This window comes from Lycium ferocissimum, chromosome 10 (genome assembly GCF_029784015.1).
Source record: "Lycium ferocissimum isolate CSIRO_LF1 chromosome 10, AGI_CSIRO_Lferr_CH_V1, whole genome shotgun sequence".
In the NCBI taxonomy this organism is placed as follows: Eukaryota; Viridiplantae; Streptophyta; class Magnoliopsida; order Solanales; family Solanaceae; genus Lycium; species Lycium ferocissimum.
The window spans coordinates 56,057,245-56,075,158 of NC_081351.1; the positions used below are offsets into that span (position 1 = coordinate 56,057,245).

At 36.5% G+C, this 17,914-nt stretch overlaps 1 protein-coding gene and 1 long non-coding RNA gene across 2 annotated transcripts; one reads left to right on the forward strand and one right to left on the reverse strand.

The window, feature by feature from the left end:
• Positions 1-5,204: 5,204 nt before the first annotated feature.
• LOC132032410 (uncharacterized) lies at positions 5,205-11,981 on the reverse strand. The gene is made up of 2 exons (XR_009408440.1): positions 11,617-11,981; positions 5,205-5,665 (listed from the first exon to the last, which is right to left on the reverse strand). It is a non-coding gene; the product is annotated as an uncharacterized LOC132032410 (long non-coding RNA).
• A 4,439-nt stretch (positions 11,982-16,420) lies between these two features.
• LOC132034359 (protein SRC2) lies at positions 16,421-17,665 on the forward strand. The gene has a single exon (XM_059424685.1). It carries the CDS (start codon positions 16,544-16,546, stop codon positions 17,522-17,524), a length of 981 nt encoding a protein of 326 aa, XP_059280668.1. The 5' UTR covers positions 16,421-16,543; the 3' UTR covers positions 17,525-17,665.
• The last annotated feature ends 249 nt before the right edge of the window (positions 17,666-17,914 follow it).

Consider the following 17,914-nt stretch of genomic DNA (forward strand, 5'->3'; position numbering starts at 1 on the left):
CATTCCCGTACATTTGGATTGGTTTATGATTTTGTTACACTATTTCCGGCTTTACATACTCGCACATATTCCGTCACCGACCCCCGTCTTCGGGGCTGCGTTTCATGCCGCGTGTACTCCCGGATGATTAGCGGCCATTACGAAGATGTTCCGCCGGGTTGGCGACTCCACTTGCTCACGGAGTGTTCCGAGTCGAGTTTGTATGATATGTTTTACGGATGGATGTTAGAGGCTTTGCGGACAGCGTCGTGGGTGTTGGTTGTCGGTCAGTAAGCGGCTCCATCAAATTACCGATACGTTATATATATTGTTCGTTTGACTACCGGTTTATGTAATTTGAAAGCAACGAAAATTATTATCTACGAAAGTTATATTTTTTGCATTTTATCCTTATTTGAAAAAAAAAAAAAAATTTAATTTACGTGCGTAATAGAGTACGTATGGTTCGCTCGGCCCGGACGTGGGGTCGGGTGCCCATCACACCCTAATAAGGGTAGGGTGTGACAAAGTGGTATCAGAGCGAGGTCTGTCCGTGGGGTTGTCTGCAAAGTCGTGTCCGGTAGAGTCCTGTTTATGGTGTGAAGCGCGCCACACTTATAAACGAGAGGCTACGGCATCTAGGAATTGTTGACCTTCTTTGTCATAAATCGTGCGATAGAGACCCAATACCATAGGAGAATGAAATAAGAAATTACGTCGTAAGCCTTACATACGACGGAAGGAAGTAAGTGTGGATACATTTGACCGGCTACTCGAGACCGGCGATTCGATGGAAAGAATGTGATATGAAGCTATATACTCCCAGTAAGGTATTGATGGCATTCGCGTGTACGGACTTCGGATAATAAGAATTTGTGAAAGTAATATGAGAGGCGAAAAGGGCAAAACGGTAATTATACAAGAAAGGACGTGTTACGAAAATGCTTCGAAATACGTGAAACTTTAGACTCGACTCAGTTATGTAATAAAGGCCATATGAAAAAGCGTATGCGATTATATCGATATTAAACACCGAATTCCACCAAAGATCCGAGGTTAAGCGTGCTCGGCGGGAGCAATTTCGGGATGGGTGACCCCACAGGAAGGAAGTAAGAAATTCCAAAGATTTAGTTGCAAAGGACAAATGAGAAACCGAGTGGCCTAAGTGAAGTCGGACTATATGAGATGATTGGAGACCACAAAAGGCTACGCAAAGATGCGGCCCGATTAAAGAAGAAATGAAAAGTATGTCATGGTTTTGAAATTTGGATAGGCTTGAATAGTGTCTGGAAGTATTCTGTGGGTTAGTTGATACTAATTATATATGTCTATGTGTACGAACATGTATGATATCCCATATGTGAAGGCATCGACGAAAGTGAAGAGAAAACTTATGGTAAGAAATTTTGCTATGTTGTGCGCGAGTCGAAAGGAAGAGCGTTGGTTTATGAAGGAACCCCTCCCGAAGTGCTACAAGACCCCGTGAGGTCAATTGAACATTCGAGGACGAATGTTCTAAAGGGGGGGAGGATGTTATAGCCCGTATATTGTACGTTTGGAAATTCCAAAGTCGTCGTGGAAAGTTAAGGGTGAGACCATTTTCAGAAATTATCTTAATGAACGAGTTGTTATAAATATTATTTATGACTATTATTAGTATGGAAATATTGTGAAAGGTTAAGGGCAAGAAGAGAGATTCGCAAAATGGGCCATGGAGATAATGCGGAAGGTTAGGGACAAAATGGTAATATCGAGGAAAGCCGAGGGCAAAACGGGAATTTCACCCAAGTTTCATGAAAATTCCAAAGAGGCCATATTTGGCCATGTGACAAAAAAAGGAAAAAAGGAAAAATTAAATAAAGGGATAAGATGACAAAAAAAATAAGTCATCTTTTGCTAGGAAATTTAAAGAAAATTCTAGAGAGGCATGTGCCTCTCACATGATGGGGGAAATCATATATATATATATATATATATATACATGGTCTTCTAATTTAAGACAAAAAAAGGATGAACAAAAAAAAAAAGAGAGAAAAGAAGAGAAAGAGGCTCACGGCCTTGAGAGAAAGAGGAAAAAAAAAGAAAAAATTTCCAAGTCCTTCAATCTTGATCCAAAAATCTCTTTCTTCTTGAATTCTTACTAAGCTCGAAATTCTCTACAAAGTGGTATAATTAGTTTGGCAAGGAAGTATTTGTGTTGGCAAGGAGAACTTGTTGGAAGAGGTAAGAATTTAATCCTTTTTACTATGTTATGAAGGTTTGTTTGTGTTGTAGTATATGGAATGAGTAGAATTTATGGAAATATGGAAGGTTGCAAAGTGGGTGTGAATACATGCATGTGGCCGTGTGTGTGGTATGTTGTATGGTTGAGATGAGTTGAATTTTATGTTGTGTTCTAGTTGTGGGTATTGCGGAAATTATATTAGAAATGAAAGTTGAATGAAAATTGGATGAAGTTGGAGAATGGCATGTTGGCCGTGGGTTATGTTGTGATGGAATAATGATGGAATTAATTTTGTTTAATGTGTTAATTGTGTTGTTGTGACCCTTATAAGGTGAATGAAAGTAAAATGGTTTAAGTTGGCATTGGAATGGAATGTAGAAAAATTTTGTCATTTTAGGGTGATTTTATGATATTATGGAAATGAAGTTTTCAAGGTGCAAATTATGATCATGGTTGATGAACTTGGAAGACGGAAACGTGTTACGAATAAGTATGCTAAAGATTAGAAGTTTTGGATGCAATATGGCTTTGGTGGAAAGTTTGTATAACTTGTATATTTTGTGAATATTTTGTAGAAATGATTTGAAATGTTTCCGAATTTTATTTGAATGGTTTTGGATTGGCAAATAAATATGGGAACGTTGACATGAAGTTGGAAGTGTGAAATTGGAATAGGAGTTATTGCATAATGTAGAAAGGAAGAGCATTTATGTTAAAACATATTTTGTCGTGATTCTTGGTATTGTTGGTATTGTTGTTGTGTGTTGTTGATATTCTCAGCCGAGCCATATTCTCGGGACGGGTAATTACGAGAGATGCCGCCCAAATTTTTGTAGACAAGTGAAGAATGGAAGAGTCGAAAGCAAAGTCTACTATTGACAATTGGTAAACATGACCATTTGCAAATTAAGGCGAAACGGGATTCGAGATTGAACGAGCATAAGACGTCCGAAAGGTATGTAAGGCTCACCCTTCCTTCCTTTGGCATGTCCTAGATGTACTAGGTTTGGATCTCGGGGCTCGGGGATCATTCTGTTCTCGGAAATACGAGTTTAATGTTGGTTACTATTCATTCAAAAGTACAATTGAACTACCTTTCTCCCTTTTGTTGGAAAAATGTTCAAACTTCCATAATGTTCCCAAACGAACTCGGATTACTTTGAAACTTTCATATATGTTTCATAGAATCTAAAGTTCGTAAAATTACGTATGCCACCTCGACTTGACCCGAGGTGGGCCCGCTAATTCCGAATCTGCTCCTATTGTGCTACTAATTTGTTTGAGCAATAATTAAAGGAAACTTTTAGATACTTTCTCTCAAAAAAATCACGATAAGTGTCTTGATTATCCCTGGATTCTTATGACATAGTTTAAAGTATAAGACGATCCTAGGAAGGTTATTTGGATATGACTCGTAGGCCCTCTCTGATGTGAATATTCTGATATGGATATGCGGTTCGAAATAAGAAATCGCTATAAGTAATTTAATGTAAATATTTGGCAAAAGTACTTTACTATAAGTATTTTGATATCGGTACTTTGATGTAAGTATTCTCACATAAATAACTCGATATAAACATTCGAAAAGGTATATGATATGATGATTATTTTGTGAATGATTGCTTGTTACTGGAATACGAATTTGTTTGTTGAGTTCCCAGAGTAATAAGAAATGATTTGTACGTGTGTGATATTATGATTTATGTGTATGTCTGACCGGGCTCGGAGTGCTGTGGTATATGTCCGCCTCCGGGTACCGTGGTTATGTGATGATGCGCGGCCGGGTGCCGTGGTATATAATCCGCCCCCGTGCTATGACACGCGACCCGGGGTGCCGTGGTATATAATCCGCCCCCGAGGCACCGCGATGTGCGACCCGGAGTGCCGGGTATCCGTCCGCCTCCGAGGTACCGCGATTATGCCACGATATGTGACCCGGGAGCCGTGGTATATGTCCGCCCGAGGTATCGGGAGTGCCGTGGTATATGTCCGCCTCCGAGTATCGTGGGTAAGTGACCCGGGGTGCCGTGGTATCTGTCCGCCCCCGGTATTTTGATGAAATATATGAGATTGGCATGTGTAATATGATCTGTGCTGGTATTCTGTTCGTTCTGCACCTCCGATTCTGTTTACGATTCTGTTCGTTAAACCACTGTACTTACGATTACGATTAGGGTTCTGTTGGTTATAGACCTACACTTCTGAGTCTGATTATGATTAAATCGACGTACTTTTTGTGTGCCCTATGGATGCTTTTGATTTGCACTATTTACGATCTGAAAGTAAGTGTTTGGATACTCTGGATAAGGTACGTATTTTCTGTACTTCTGACTCCGACCACGATTCTGTATACCAACCTCCCGCACCTCTGATCATAATAAGGCTCTGTCCGATATACTTCGATTATGAATCGTTAGTTGCATTCCCGTACATTTGGATTGGTTTATGATTTTGTTACACTATTTCCGCTTTTACATACTCGGACATATTCCGTCGACCCCCGTCTTCGGCCGCGTTTCATGCCGCGCAGTACTCCCGTGATGATTAGCGGCCATTACAAGATGTTCCACCAAGGGTTGGCCCACTTGCTCCCCGGAGTGTTGCCGAGTCGAGTTTGTATGATATGTTTTCTGATGGATGTTAGAGGCTTTGCGAACGACAACGCGGGTGTTGGTTGTCGTCCGTGCGGCTCCATCACCCATACGTTATATGTATTGGTTCGTTTGACTACCGGTTTTATGTAATTTGAAAGCAACGAAAATTATTATCTCTGAAAGTTATATTTTGCATTTTATCCTTATTTGAAAAAAAAAAAAAAATTTAATTTACGTGCGTAATAAGAGTCTGTGGGTTCGCTCGGCTCCGGATGTGGGGTCGGGTGCCCATCACACCCTAATAAGGGTAGGGTGTGACACCCATGTCCTGCTACATAATAAAATCTTGAGAGTAAGGGAAGAAACAATAAAAACTCTACTTGAAAACTTAAAATATAAAAGCAACCGATAGTCCTACGAAGTCAAGAAGGTATGAAGCTGACAAAAACAAATCACTGAATTTGTTGTATTGCCCCATTGTGGCCATTGTTTATATCACTATCAAATGTGACACATAAAATGCCTAATTAAACTGAAGATTTGATTATTGATCATCTGAACTCGACATGACAAGATAACACGGGTTGTGTTATCTGAAAATAGCTATGCTAGCACAATCTACTATCTGTTGTGAAATTCTTTGTTTGGGTTAGCCCTAAATAGACGAAAATCTCCATCAATCTACATTAAGCATCAACTGAGAATTGGACAAGGCAACAAAGGATTACCCAACAAGTTTCCTAGCAAGGTAGATGAAAGGCTTCCCAAAGTTGTAGTTACTCTTCGCTGATATGTCATAGTATTGAAGATTCTTCTTCCGGTGGAAAGTAACCTGCTTTGCCTTAACTTGACAGTTCTTCACATCAACCTTATTTCCACAAAGAACAATGTGAATATTCTCACAGACACTGATTTAACAGATGCAGTAAATATCCATCAGACCCAAAGCACAAATGGGAGCATATGTTAATCTCACTGTTACATCAAACATGATGATAGCACATTGGCCATGAATGCTGCAGACAGACAGTAGGAAGTCAATAAGGTACACAAATAGAATGATTCCATCATACCGATGCTGATAAAAGAAAAATATATATCAGTGATATCCTGTAAAGATTTAGCTGGGATCAAAATTAAATAACTTATCCATAACAAAAACATTGAGTAAAATAAAATAACAAATTACTTTTTTTTAATGAAGCAAGAAGTTTCCATTAACAAAGGCAACTGGAAGATGCTATATTACAAAAGTAAAAGCTTGAGAGCTTTTGAAGCAAAAACAAAAGCTAGTAAGCTTTTGGAGTGGAAACTAAGTTAGACGATGCAAGAACCATGGAGCTTTACAATTGTATTCTATGAGGTTTCATATCTTGGTATGTCTTAATAATAGCATCATTAGAAATATTATCAAATACATCTTTTTCTAGATAAGGCACCAAACAACCGCTGAAAAAATCATCACTCATTTGACTCCGCAAGTCATTCTTGATAAACATCATTGCCGAAAAAGCTTTGTCAACGGATGCAGTGGCAACTGGCAGAAGCAAAGCAAGTTTCACTAAGCGAAACACAAGAGCATAATTTGAATGCTTCTTTTTCTAAACTAATCTTTTCGAGAGATCACAAAGCCCTTTAAGATTGGAGAACCTTTCATCAACATCACAGACATCAATAATGTAACTTGCAAGTTGATTCTCAAGAGAACCCATATTGAATTCATTAAAGTCATCAGGATATAATTTAGCCATTTTCATTATTTTTCTGATGTTAAAACTTGAAAATAAGTCAATTGGATTCAAACAAGCAATTTCATGAAGCAAATCAGTCGTCACTTCGCCAAAACGATCTTTAAGTTCTTGAAGTTGCCAATCAATAATATTGCAAAATACTTCAACACGATAATGATGTGAGACTTTATTGTCACCAAGTCTCCTTCGTGATCTTAAAGAGCTAACATATGGCTCCTCAAAGTTAGGTACCAAAATCTCATGCCTGATACAAAACAAAGATACCTTAGCAATAAGAGAATCCCATTCTTCATCCCTATACTTTTGCAACCTTATTTTTGCTACTTCAACAAGTAGCATGGCATTTGCCAAGTCTTGCTCCTTTTTTTGTAAGCATTTATTAAGCTCATTTGTGATTGCTAAAAATCACTCATCAAATGCAACATGAACGCAACCTCATATGTTCGACAAGCTTCGAGATATCCCATTGCCTTGGCTCTGTCATCCAATAATCTTGCATCAAGAACAAGTGATTCAAGAACATTAAGAATAAGCCAAACATAAGAATAAAATCGTTGAAAGATTTAAAATGAGATCCCCAACGAGTATCACAAGCTCTTGAAAGACCAAGTTCTTGATTTAAGCCCCTACCGGTTGTAAGCTCACCCAAATCTAATGCCTCTTGAATTCTTTCTTTTTGAGAATCTCGAAATTCATCCATATGCTTAAAAGAAGATCCCAATACATTCAAAATATTTGAAACTAATACTACAAGTGTTCCTACTTCAATACATTTTTTTGAGACCGCAACAAGAGTTAGTTGAAGTTGATGAGCAAAACAACGAATGGAATTAGCCGATCTACTTTCTTGCTTAATCAACATTTTAAGGCCATTGATTTCACCTTGCATATTGCTTGCCCCATCTTAATATTGTCCACGCACATATGATAGACTTAAGGAACGTTGAGCAAGTAAATTAACAATTGCCTTCTTTAGAGATAAAACATAGTATCTTGAACATGAACAGTATCAAGAAGTCGCTCCATCTCAAATCCATTTCTATTAATATATCGTAAGACAATAACCATTTGCTCCTTGCATGACACATCAAAAGAATCATCAACTAGAAAGGAAAAGTAGTCACCATTTAATTCCTCAAGAATAACTTTAATTGTTTCTATCTTACAAGCACTCACAATATCTTTCTGAATCATTGGAGAAGTTATTTGATCATCTTGAGGAGCATGTTCCAGTACATGATCACGAATTTGATCACACTTTTTCGCATACCATGAGAGAATTTGAAGAAAATTACCCCTACTAAGTGATGATTTAGATTTATCATGACCTCAAAATGCCAATCCTTGAGTTATAAGAAGTCTTACTATGTCAACTGAAGCACTTAAGCGGACCCAATACGCATGCTTAAATTGATTAAATTGCATCTCAAGTGCAAAATGAATAGAATGTTCTACCCGCAATAAACCTTGACATTTCTTTTTTGACTGGTTATGTGGGCTGTTCTGTAGACCAATATGTTTTCCAACATTCTTCTTTTTCTGCCAACTATTAAACCCAATAGTTGAAAATACTTCACCTCCACCTTGATTAGTGTTATGGCCTTTAAATAGATAACAATATAAACCATAGACTGCATCTTTGCTCACACTATACTCCAACCAATCATGATATACATCATCAAACCATTCAGAATTAAAACGACGCATTTGTCACACCCTAATTTCTGTTAGGGGGTGATGGGCACCCGACCCTCATTTAGGGCCGAGCGAACCCGCTGACTCACATAATTCTCATAATCACGCTGGCTTTCAAATCGTGACACAAATACATAACGAAATTTTTTCAAAGAATAATGTGCTTTTTACCTTTCTCGAATCAAATAAAATCTGTAACATATGAAACTTATAATACAATGCATAGTAATATATCGGCTTACATAGCCGATTACATAACTGACGTCTTATACCCACGACACAAACGTTCTCTCGCAAAATCTCTAACGTAACTCCGTATACCATAACATGATGCCCCGACTCGGCAAAGACTCCGTGAGAAAATGGAGCTCGCCAATCCCGCCGGAACATCTTCTACTAATATCTTCCGCTCATCCGGGTGTACCCGCGCGGCATGAAACGCGACCCCGAAGAAAGTGGGGTCTGTACGGAATATGTACCGAGTATGTAAAGCATGAAATACAATAAGCGGGATCATACCAAGTAAAGAGTACGAGAAAAATCATAAGACTTGCCTTCGAAAAGATTTATCATGCATATCAAAATCATATAATCATCATATATACATATAGCGTGTCCCGCCCCTCAGTGAGGACTCGGTAGATAAAATCATCATATACATGTTCATGTAACGTGCCCCGGCCCTCTGACGAGGGACGCGGTGAACAGAATCATCATATCATACCATGTCATCATATTATCATCTTATCAGATTATCATATCATCAGATTATCATATCATCAAATTATCATATCATCAGATTATCATGTCATCAGATTATCACATTACCAAATTATCATGTCATCATATCATCATATTGTCATATCACATACCCTATGCGGCCCGTAATAGGACCCGGCGGACAGAACGTGGTCGCCCCTCCTGCCTCAGGCGCCACAACTCATCATACTTCGGAAGTTTCATATCTCCGTATTTCCGTCACACATCATAACATTATATCATATATACACGGTACCCGGCCAAGAGGGGCTCGACGTACCGGACACATCATACTTCGAAAACATATCATATCATATCAGACGCTCATCATACTTCGGAAGCTCATCATACTTCGAATTGTGCGCACGATAACAACCGGCCCGGGACTCGGCGAAGGAAGTAATAACAGTGTGCACGAGCAGAATCGTGGGATCTATATGCAATTCAAAATATTTATAACCATATGCAATGTAAAACCATATGCAATGCAAACATCTACAAAGACTTAATAAATTAATCAAAACAAATCATTATTTACAAATTAGGACAATAGCCCAATCACGTTTCTTCCGAATGCCACTCGGAAGTATCAAACCGAACCTTAAAGGTCATAACTTCGTATCGGAATCATATACATAAAATTCTCATTTCGTACTCGTTGAAAAGTAAGTAACCATACTCGGGGTTAGAACAATAATCACACTAAGTCTTTTTCGGAAAATCGTTAGGTCTAAGCATGGAAAAGTCTCGGGGGCCACGGATAGGTATCAAACCAAATCCGAGCCCGCCTATGAAAGTCGGGGATGTTATACATTATGAAACCTCCTATGAGCGTTTCGGAGCGATCCGAGCCCGTTTGTGAAAGTTACGGACGTTCGTAGTTTCGGAATCGTTTAGGGACCAAAACTCTTTTGAAAACAAAACTTTTATGCCACTTTTAAAATTTAGTCATACAAAAGACATAGGGACCATAACTCGATCACATTAAGAATGCGAATATCAAGAGAAAAATAAGAATCATGGACATGCTCGGATCACCAGAGTAGAATTACCTCGAGAATCGTGTCATAGCTTATTTACTCTAGGACATGCCAAAGAGAGAAAGAGTAGCTTTACATACCTCGTTTGCTTCCTACGCTAGTCAAGCTTAGGTCTCGGGCTTCCAACAATCTACAACAACGTCATTAAGCATTAACCATTAGCCGTAAACACTTAGGAATCCAATTCCACACTAACACTTAATTCCACAGAAATTTGGGCGATCTTCCCCCGTAAATTCAACGACCCCGAGAATTCAACTTGGCCAAATAGCCAACAACAATACCAACAACCACATCAACAATATCAATAAGCAATTCCAAACGCATTCTAACATTAATAACTCCTTTCTACATAATTCGACGACATTCATGCATATTCAATTCAACTTCATACATTTAAACTAATATCAACGATCGCATATTCAAATACCAATCCAAAACCATTCAAACACAATTCAAGAACATTTCCAACAATCCGCACAATATTTCAAACAATCCAATTAATGCTCTACTCCACCCGAAACCTCAAATTTCCATAAGAACAACAAAAATACATTTTCTTCCTTCCAAATTCATAAACTACATTAATAATCCATTACTTCCATAAATTCAATAAACTATATAAAATTCCATAACAAGCCGCAAACAACTATAACTTCGCTTTGAATCATTAAACTTCCATTAGCACCATAGAATCCACAACACAACAATCCAAACATACTAAATAAATTTAGTTCTTCATTCCTACATCAAGCACACACACTCGGCCAAGACCACACTTCACGGCTCAACTTCCACATACACAATTTCATGAGTTTCATTCACTTCCACATTCCACAACATGCACAAACCATGCATAGCATATAAAAATAAGGATTAAGTCTTACCTCTTCCATCCCACTTCTTTCTCGGCTAGAGTTCTACATGGCAACAACGAGCGGTTTTCTTGTCCCAACAACTACTCCACGTTAACGAGGGCCTTTCAATTAGTAAGAAATCTAGGAGAACATAATTTTCCTTGTTCAATATCTCCTTGTTTCTCTTCGGTTTGGGGGTGGCCGAATGGCCTTCCTAATTTTTTTTCTCCATTTTTCTTGAACTTTCTAGGTGTGCAAATGATGAAGATGATTTAATTATCATCTTATACATGCTTATATATTTAGCACATGTGGCCATGGCCCACACCTCCATGTGGCCGGCCACCTCCCTCTCTTTTTTTTTTTTTTTTTTTTTTTTTGAATTTCAAGTTTCCAAAACTTCACTTTTGGCCCCAAATTTTCATGAAATGTCTAACCTTCCATAATTCACTTTTAACCCCAAATTCCTTAATATTTCCATCCAACAAAATTCATAAGCAACTTATGTCTTAAAACAAAGTCGGAAAAATTGCCTTGTCCATAACTCGTCGCAACCAACTTAGAATATTCCAACGTACAAAGCACGGAATATTCCAACTTAGAATCTGCTTCTTCAAGAAACTGCATTAAGCTCCAATCATCGACTGGGAGTGTAAGCAAATATATAGAATTTTAGAAAAGAAAAAATATAGAAAAAGAAGGGAACTAAGAACTTACCAAGGAAGCCATGAACCGAGACCAGAGAGACGACCGGCGATAAGTAGAGGTCGACGGCCGGCAATGGATTGGCTAAATCAATGGACAGAACTAAGCAAAAAAAAAAAAAAAAAGGCGAGGACAGTGGCGGAAGAGAGAAAGAAAACACAGTGGGGCTTTTTTTAGTATTTGACTTTGAGATTACGGATTTGAATCCAATTATCTATGTCCCCTTACTAAACTACGCCGTTTTGTTCATTTATTGTAAGTAAATGAAACGTTACTAAACTACGTCGTTTTGTTTAATGAAACGTCTGAAATAAAATGTTGAGCAAATGTTGTAAGCAGGGTTCGAACCCGTGTGCGGCGCTCCTTGTGCGAATCTGAACCCCCTGCAGCCCTGAGCTACGCCTTTCATTTGTGTTGAGGAGGTTCAGTATTAACTATATACACATAAAATAAAAATTTGACGTTATATAAATAGTGTAATTTTCTGACTGAGGAGGTTCGGATGAACACTCTGGGCTATACGTAGATCCGACCCTGACTGTTGTGACAATGATCCGAAGGAGAAAACCATAGCTCATGTATTCCTGTAAACACCTACTGCTAGACTTGGTCCTACTTTTCTTCTTTTGCAGGGTTATCCATTGGAGGATTACTTCATCAGGTCATATGAAAGTGGTGGAAAGCACGAGTAGTACCCAGTCTACAAGCTATTTTCTGGGCAATCCTAACCATTATTATCTGGAAACTTTGAAAGAAGAGAAATTCCAACGTACATGGAGATACAGTGAGCACAAGCAGGACTATATATCAAGTATCAAGCCCCATCAAATGTTGGTGAAAATCAAGAATTCAGGGATCAACAGAGTGCCTCATAGATGGGTAAATATCTCAAAAAGTCATTGAACTTTGAGAAATTATGTAATAAAATCATTTAACTTTGTTATATATCAATAAAATCACTTAACTTTAGCCTATTATCTCATAAAATCACTCAACTACACATGTCATCAAAAAAATCTGACATGACAATATTAATTAATTATTTTATGTCATGTAGACAGGGGCCCCACAATAAAATAAATTCATATTTTTATACTCACTCACTCACCAACCCTTCATCCAAAACTCATTTTTCCCTTATCTATACCTTCTTCTCACTGTTTCCTTAAAAGTAGGTTGGATCAAAATAATTACTTAGAATAAATGTTCACTAGTTGTACAATTAAAGAAGTTAAAAAGTTTTCAACTCCAGAAAGAGAAAATAAATGTTGCAATGTTAAAGTATCAAAATTAATAACATTTTTCTAATAATACTGATTAAGGAAATTATAATCATCTCAATTATTAAATACTTGTACAATTCTTACAAAACAAAAAGATTTAATCTCTTCAATAGTGCGTACTCAATCTCTTTCTCACTTTTTAACTCCTTTTTGGTGAGAACATTTGGGGAAAGAAACAAAGAGAAGAAAAGTGGAGAGAGAATAGGGAAAAGGGTTTTTAGATAAAACCCTTGTGGGTGGGGTGAGTCGGTGTGGGTTTAAAGATATGAATTTATTTTATTTTATTGTGGAGTTCATATCTACATGGCATAAAATAATTAATTAATATTGTCATGTCAGATTTTTTTGATGACATATGTAGTTGAGTGATTTTATGAGATAATAGGCCAAAATTGAGTAATTTTATTAATATGTAGTAAAATTTAATAACTTTATTATATAATTTCTCAAAGTTCAATGACCTTTTGAGATATTTACCCCTCATAGATGGCTTGATATACTCAAGTTACTGGTAAACTATACTCTTACTTTGAAGGTAACTAGAGTTCTGTAGGAGTTGCCTCATACCGATTTGTTTAAATGTAATATAGATGGAGCATCTAGAGGAATCCAGGTGAAAATTCATATGCATTCTGTATTAGGAACTCAAATCGGTGATTTTATTTTTGCACAGGGAAAGAAGATAGAACACGAAGCAAATACAGAAGCTGGCATTGACGTATTTTTTGGAAGAATGTATTTATTGAATGTTTCAACACAGCTTTGATGATGACATTGACGTATTTTTTGAAAGAATATAATTTGGAAGCTTCTATGAGTATTTTAATTGTTGTAGGATTAAAAGTTACAGAATAAATTAATATTCTTCTATCTCAATTTATGTGATATAATTTAACTAGATACGATTTTTTTTTTAAAAAAAAAGACTTTTAAATTTTGTAATTTAAAACAAGCTAAAGATATTTATGTGATTATAGATCATCTCGATAAGCGTAAAATATAAAATTTAAAGTTAAATTATTCCTAAATAAGAAAATGTATCTTTTTTTTTAGACAAACTAAAGAAGAAATTATATTAGATAAATTGAGACAAAGGGAGTAGCAGTGTTTATATATTTATATTAATTTTAAGGGGAGAAGATCAAATATACAATTTTTAATATTGTTTTTTCAATTCAACTATTGAACCCGTGCTAAATACCCTAGTCATCGTAGGTAAATTGAAGAAAATGGAAGTTCCTTGCATTAGGTTAGGTATCCTTATCAACTTTTCTAGAATATACCACTCTCCTTCTACGTTTTTTTTTTTTCGTTGGCTTGGTCAAAGTGCACTACAAGTATCATCTAGACTTTTCTTAGTCGCCAATTAGTTTCAGACGCCCATACTGTAAGGGCTCGTTTGAAACACGGTATTAACTGAGATATTTTAGCATTAATTGCGGGATTAATTTTATACCATATTTTGTAAAAGGTATAAATTTATTCTGGAATAAATTTATACCTTATATCAAATAAAGTATAAAATTAATCCCATAATTAATCTTTGGATAAATTTATATCAAATAAAGTATAATCCGTAGATAGATTTTGTCTACGTGTAGACAAAATTATCCCACGATTATAATTCTGGGACTAATTTATCCATCTCTTGGGACTAATTTATCCCCTCTAGGAGATAGGATAAAATAATCCCAGGATTAATGGGATAAGATGGGATATCCCATCTTTAAGTTTGGGATGCACTTTATACTTTGTTTGATACAAAATATAATTTATCCCAAAATAAATTTATACCTTCTACTAAATATGATATAAAATTAGTTCCATAGTTAATGCAGAAATATCTCAGCTAATACTGTGTACCAAACGACCCCTAAAAGCAGTATTCTTTTTTGTTTTTTGTTTCTTAATAAGCAAGAAGAAGTATTCAAACATGAAACATGAACTGTTGGGATCATAGAAGATTCCTAGTGTCATATGCCAAAATTGTCCATAGACACTGGTCTTCTGCAAGTGGGCTCTTGCCTAGATTTTTTTTATTAGGTGTTCCGTGATTTTTGTTGACTAAAACTTGCTGTTATGCTTCTAATTTCTATTTTCATTTTTTTTTTTTAAGTGACTTGAGGACTGTGGTTATTCTTAAATATCTTTTCAATCTACAACAAAAAAACATTTGTGTACTTGTGCGTGCGAATAAGATGCATTAAATTACATTCCATTCGTTTTAGTTTTATACGACTCTATTTAACTAAGTATGAATTAAAAGTTTAATTAATTTGACCATTGGATATTTTTCCCAATGTTTTAAAAGGCGAGGGGCGTAAGAGGCGATTTTACGTCACTTTCAGGAAAGCCGAGGCATGTTCCGAGACACGGGGCGTAAGCCCCATGGGGTTTTAATTTTTAGATTTTATAAAATGATATAATTATAATAAATACTTTTAAATAGGTGAAATAGCCTAAAAAATTGAAGAAAACTATATATATATATATATATATATATATATATATATATATATATATATATATATATATATAAAATGGAGATATATATATATATATATATATATATATATATATATATATATATATATATATATGCTCCACCCTCACAAAAAAACTAATTAGAACAATCTATTATACGCTACTTACAAGTACAAGTGATTGCTCGTTACTTTTTTGAGATAGTAGAAGACAAGATAAATTATTGGAAAAGAATATATATTATGCATTCTAAACAATAAAAAAGGTCTTGACTTTTAAATTTAATGCTTCAGTTCCTTTTTAAAACATTTGAGTAATTACATGTTGACTTTTGAGAATTTGGGCATTATATTAAGGACTTATTTAACAAATTTCGTTTTAGTTTGAAGAAGTTTTCTGGGCTTACGCCCCAACACGCCCCAACAAAAAAAACTCGCCCCGAATTGCTGGACGTACGCCTTTGGGGACTTTCGCCCCGACCCATTGCCCCGGGGCATTTTTGGTACGCCCCGCCCCGGGGCTCGCCCCGAAACGCCTTTTAAAACACTGATTTTTCCTAGTCCTAGTTATGAGTCGTAATAAGGATAATAGTAGAAGGTATTACTGGAATTATGGTTAAACGGTGAGCAAAAACATCACATCTAACTCTTATATTTGATTATTAGTTAATCTATTTGGAAACTTGTGAAACTATATACTCCAAGTTCAAACAGAAAAAGTCTAAAATTAACTCTACTTATTTCACTTTAGAAAACTTTGTTTCAACTGGAATTTAATGAACAAAGGATGGAACTCCCCTTTTTATTTTTATTTTTATTTTTTTACCCCCTTCTTATTTTAAGAAAACACGATTTATTACAATTTTAACGAATAAATTATCTTTTGGCCTAATTTAGGTAGAAAAAAATAAAAAATGAAAATGCAGTCATATCCCACGTGGGGTGACAGTGACTCTTTAACCATGGTTAATATTATGAAAGCACTTAGAACCATGGTTACTTGTGATCATCTTCCTTGAAGAAGTCGCCAGCCAAGTAACGCTACCAACTCGCAAACAAGTTGACCACAGCTCCCTATTTATCTCCCATTTCATAACCCATTCTTTAATTTCCTTCCATCTTTATTTCTTCTCCATCTCAAATTACACTTCAATCTCTCTCAAATTCACAACCATGGAATATCGCACGTTAGAAATAAATGTTATGTCCGGTAAAGATCTCAACAAGGTCAATCTCATCACAAAAATGGACGTATATGTTGTCGTTTCAATCTCCGGCCTCGACGACAGATCCAGCCAGAAAATCAAAACACACGTAGATCACGATGGTGACAACAACCCCACGTGGAATTTCCCTATCAAATTCACCATAGATAATAACGCTGCTGTTCAAAACCGTTTGCATCTTGTTTTCAAGATCAAGTGTCAACGTGCTCTTGGAGATAAAGATATTGGGGAAGTTGATGTTCCAATCAAAGAGCTTCTTGAATCTCCAAACAGTACTGGAAGTAAACAATTTGTAAGTTATCAAATCAGAAAACCTTCCGGTAAACCTAAAGGTCAACTCACTTTTGCTTACCAGTTTAGTGATAAGATCACCGGTAACCACAACGCTGTCGATGCTAAGATAGACCACCCAGTTACTGCTTATCCGGCTGTATATACAAGTGGATCCAGTTCTGTGTACCCGCCACCACAAGGTGGTAATAATACTGTCGATGCTAATATTGACCATCCGGTTACTGCTTACCCGGCTGTAAATACAAGTGGATCCAGTTCTGTGTACCCACCGCCGCAAGGTCCAAGTGGGACATACCCACCGCCTCCAGCATGTGCTTATGGAGTTGGACCTACTCCACCAGCACACGTTGCGGGATATCCACAACCTATGGCAGCTGGAGGATATGGATATACGCCACAGCAAGGCGGATATCCTCCACCACCCCAATATACATATCCTCCACAGCAAGGTGGAGGATATGGATATGGGTATCCTCCGGTACAAAGGCCGCCAAAGAAGAATAATAATTTTGGGTTAGGGTTGGGGGCGGGATTGCTTGGTGGAGCACTTGGTGGAATGCTCATCGGAGATGCAATATCAGATGGTGGTGGTTATGATGGTGGATTTGGTGATGTTGGTGGATTTGATTTCTAAGTTCTTTTAATTTTTATTTAATTTAAGCGTTATTTTTTCTTTTAGTTATTAACTCATGTGAAAATTGTAGGATTATGAATTTTGATAACATAAATCAAGCAACGTTTTAAGATAATATATTCAATGAATGTATTTTATCCATTTTGAGTGGTTCAAGATTTTGATGTATCTGATGAGCACTTGGCGTATTGAATGAAGTACTCGTTAATTGTTTTATAGAGCGTGTTTGTGTAAAGTCACTGTAGCGGTTTACGCGCAAGAATGTTAGGAGGAAAACAAGCAACCGAATACTGCTTGAATTATCTCTTCTGATTTTCCGAAAATTAAATAAGATTAATTTGTATTGATATGTTAAATGTATCATTTTATTATACTTCCTCCATTTCATAT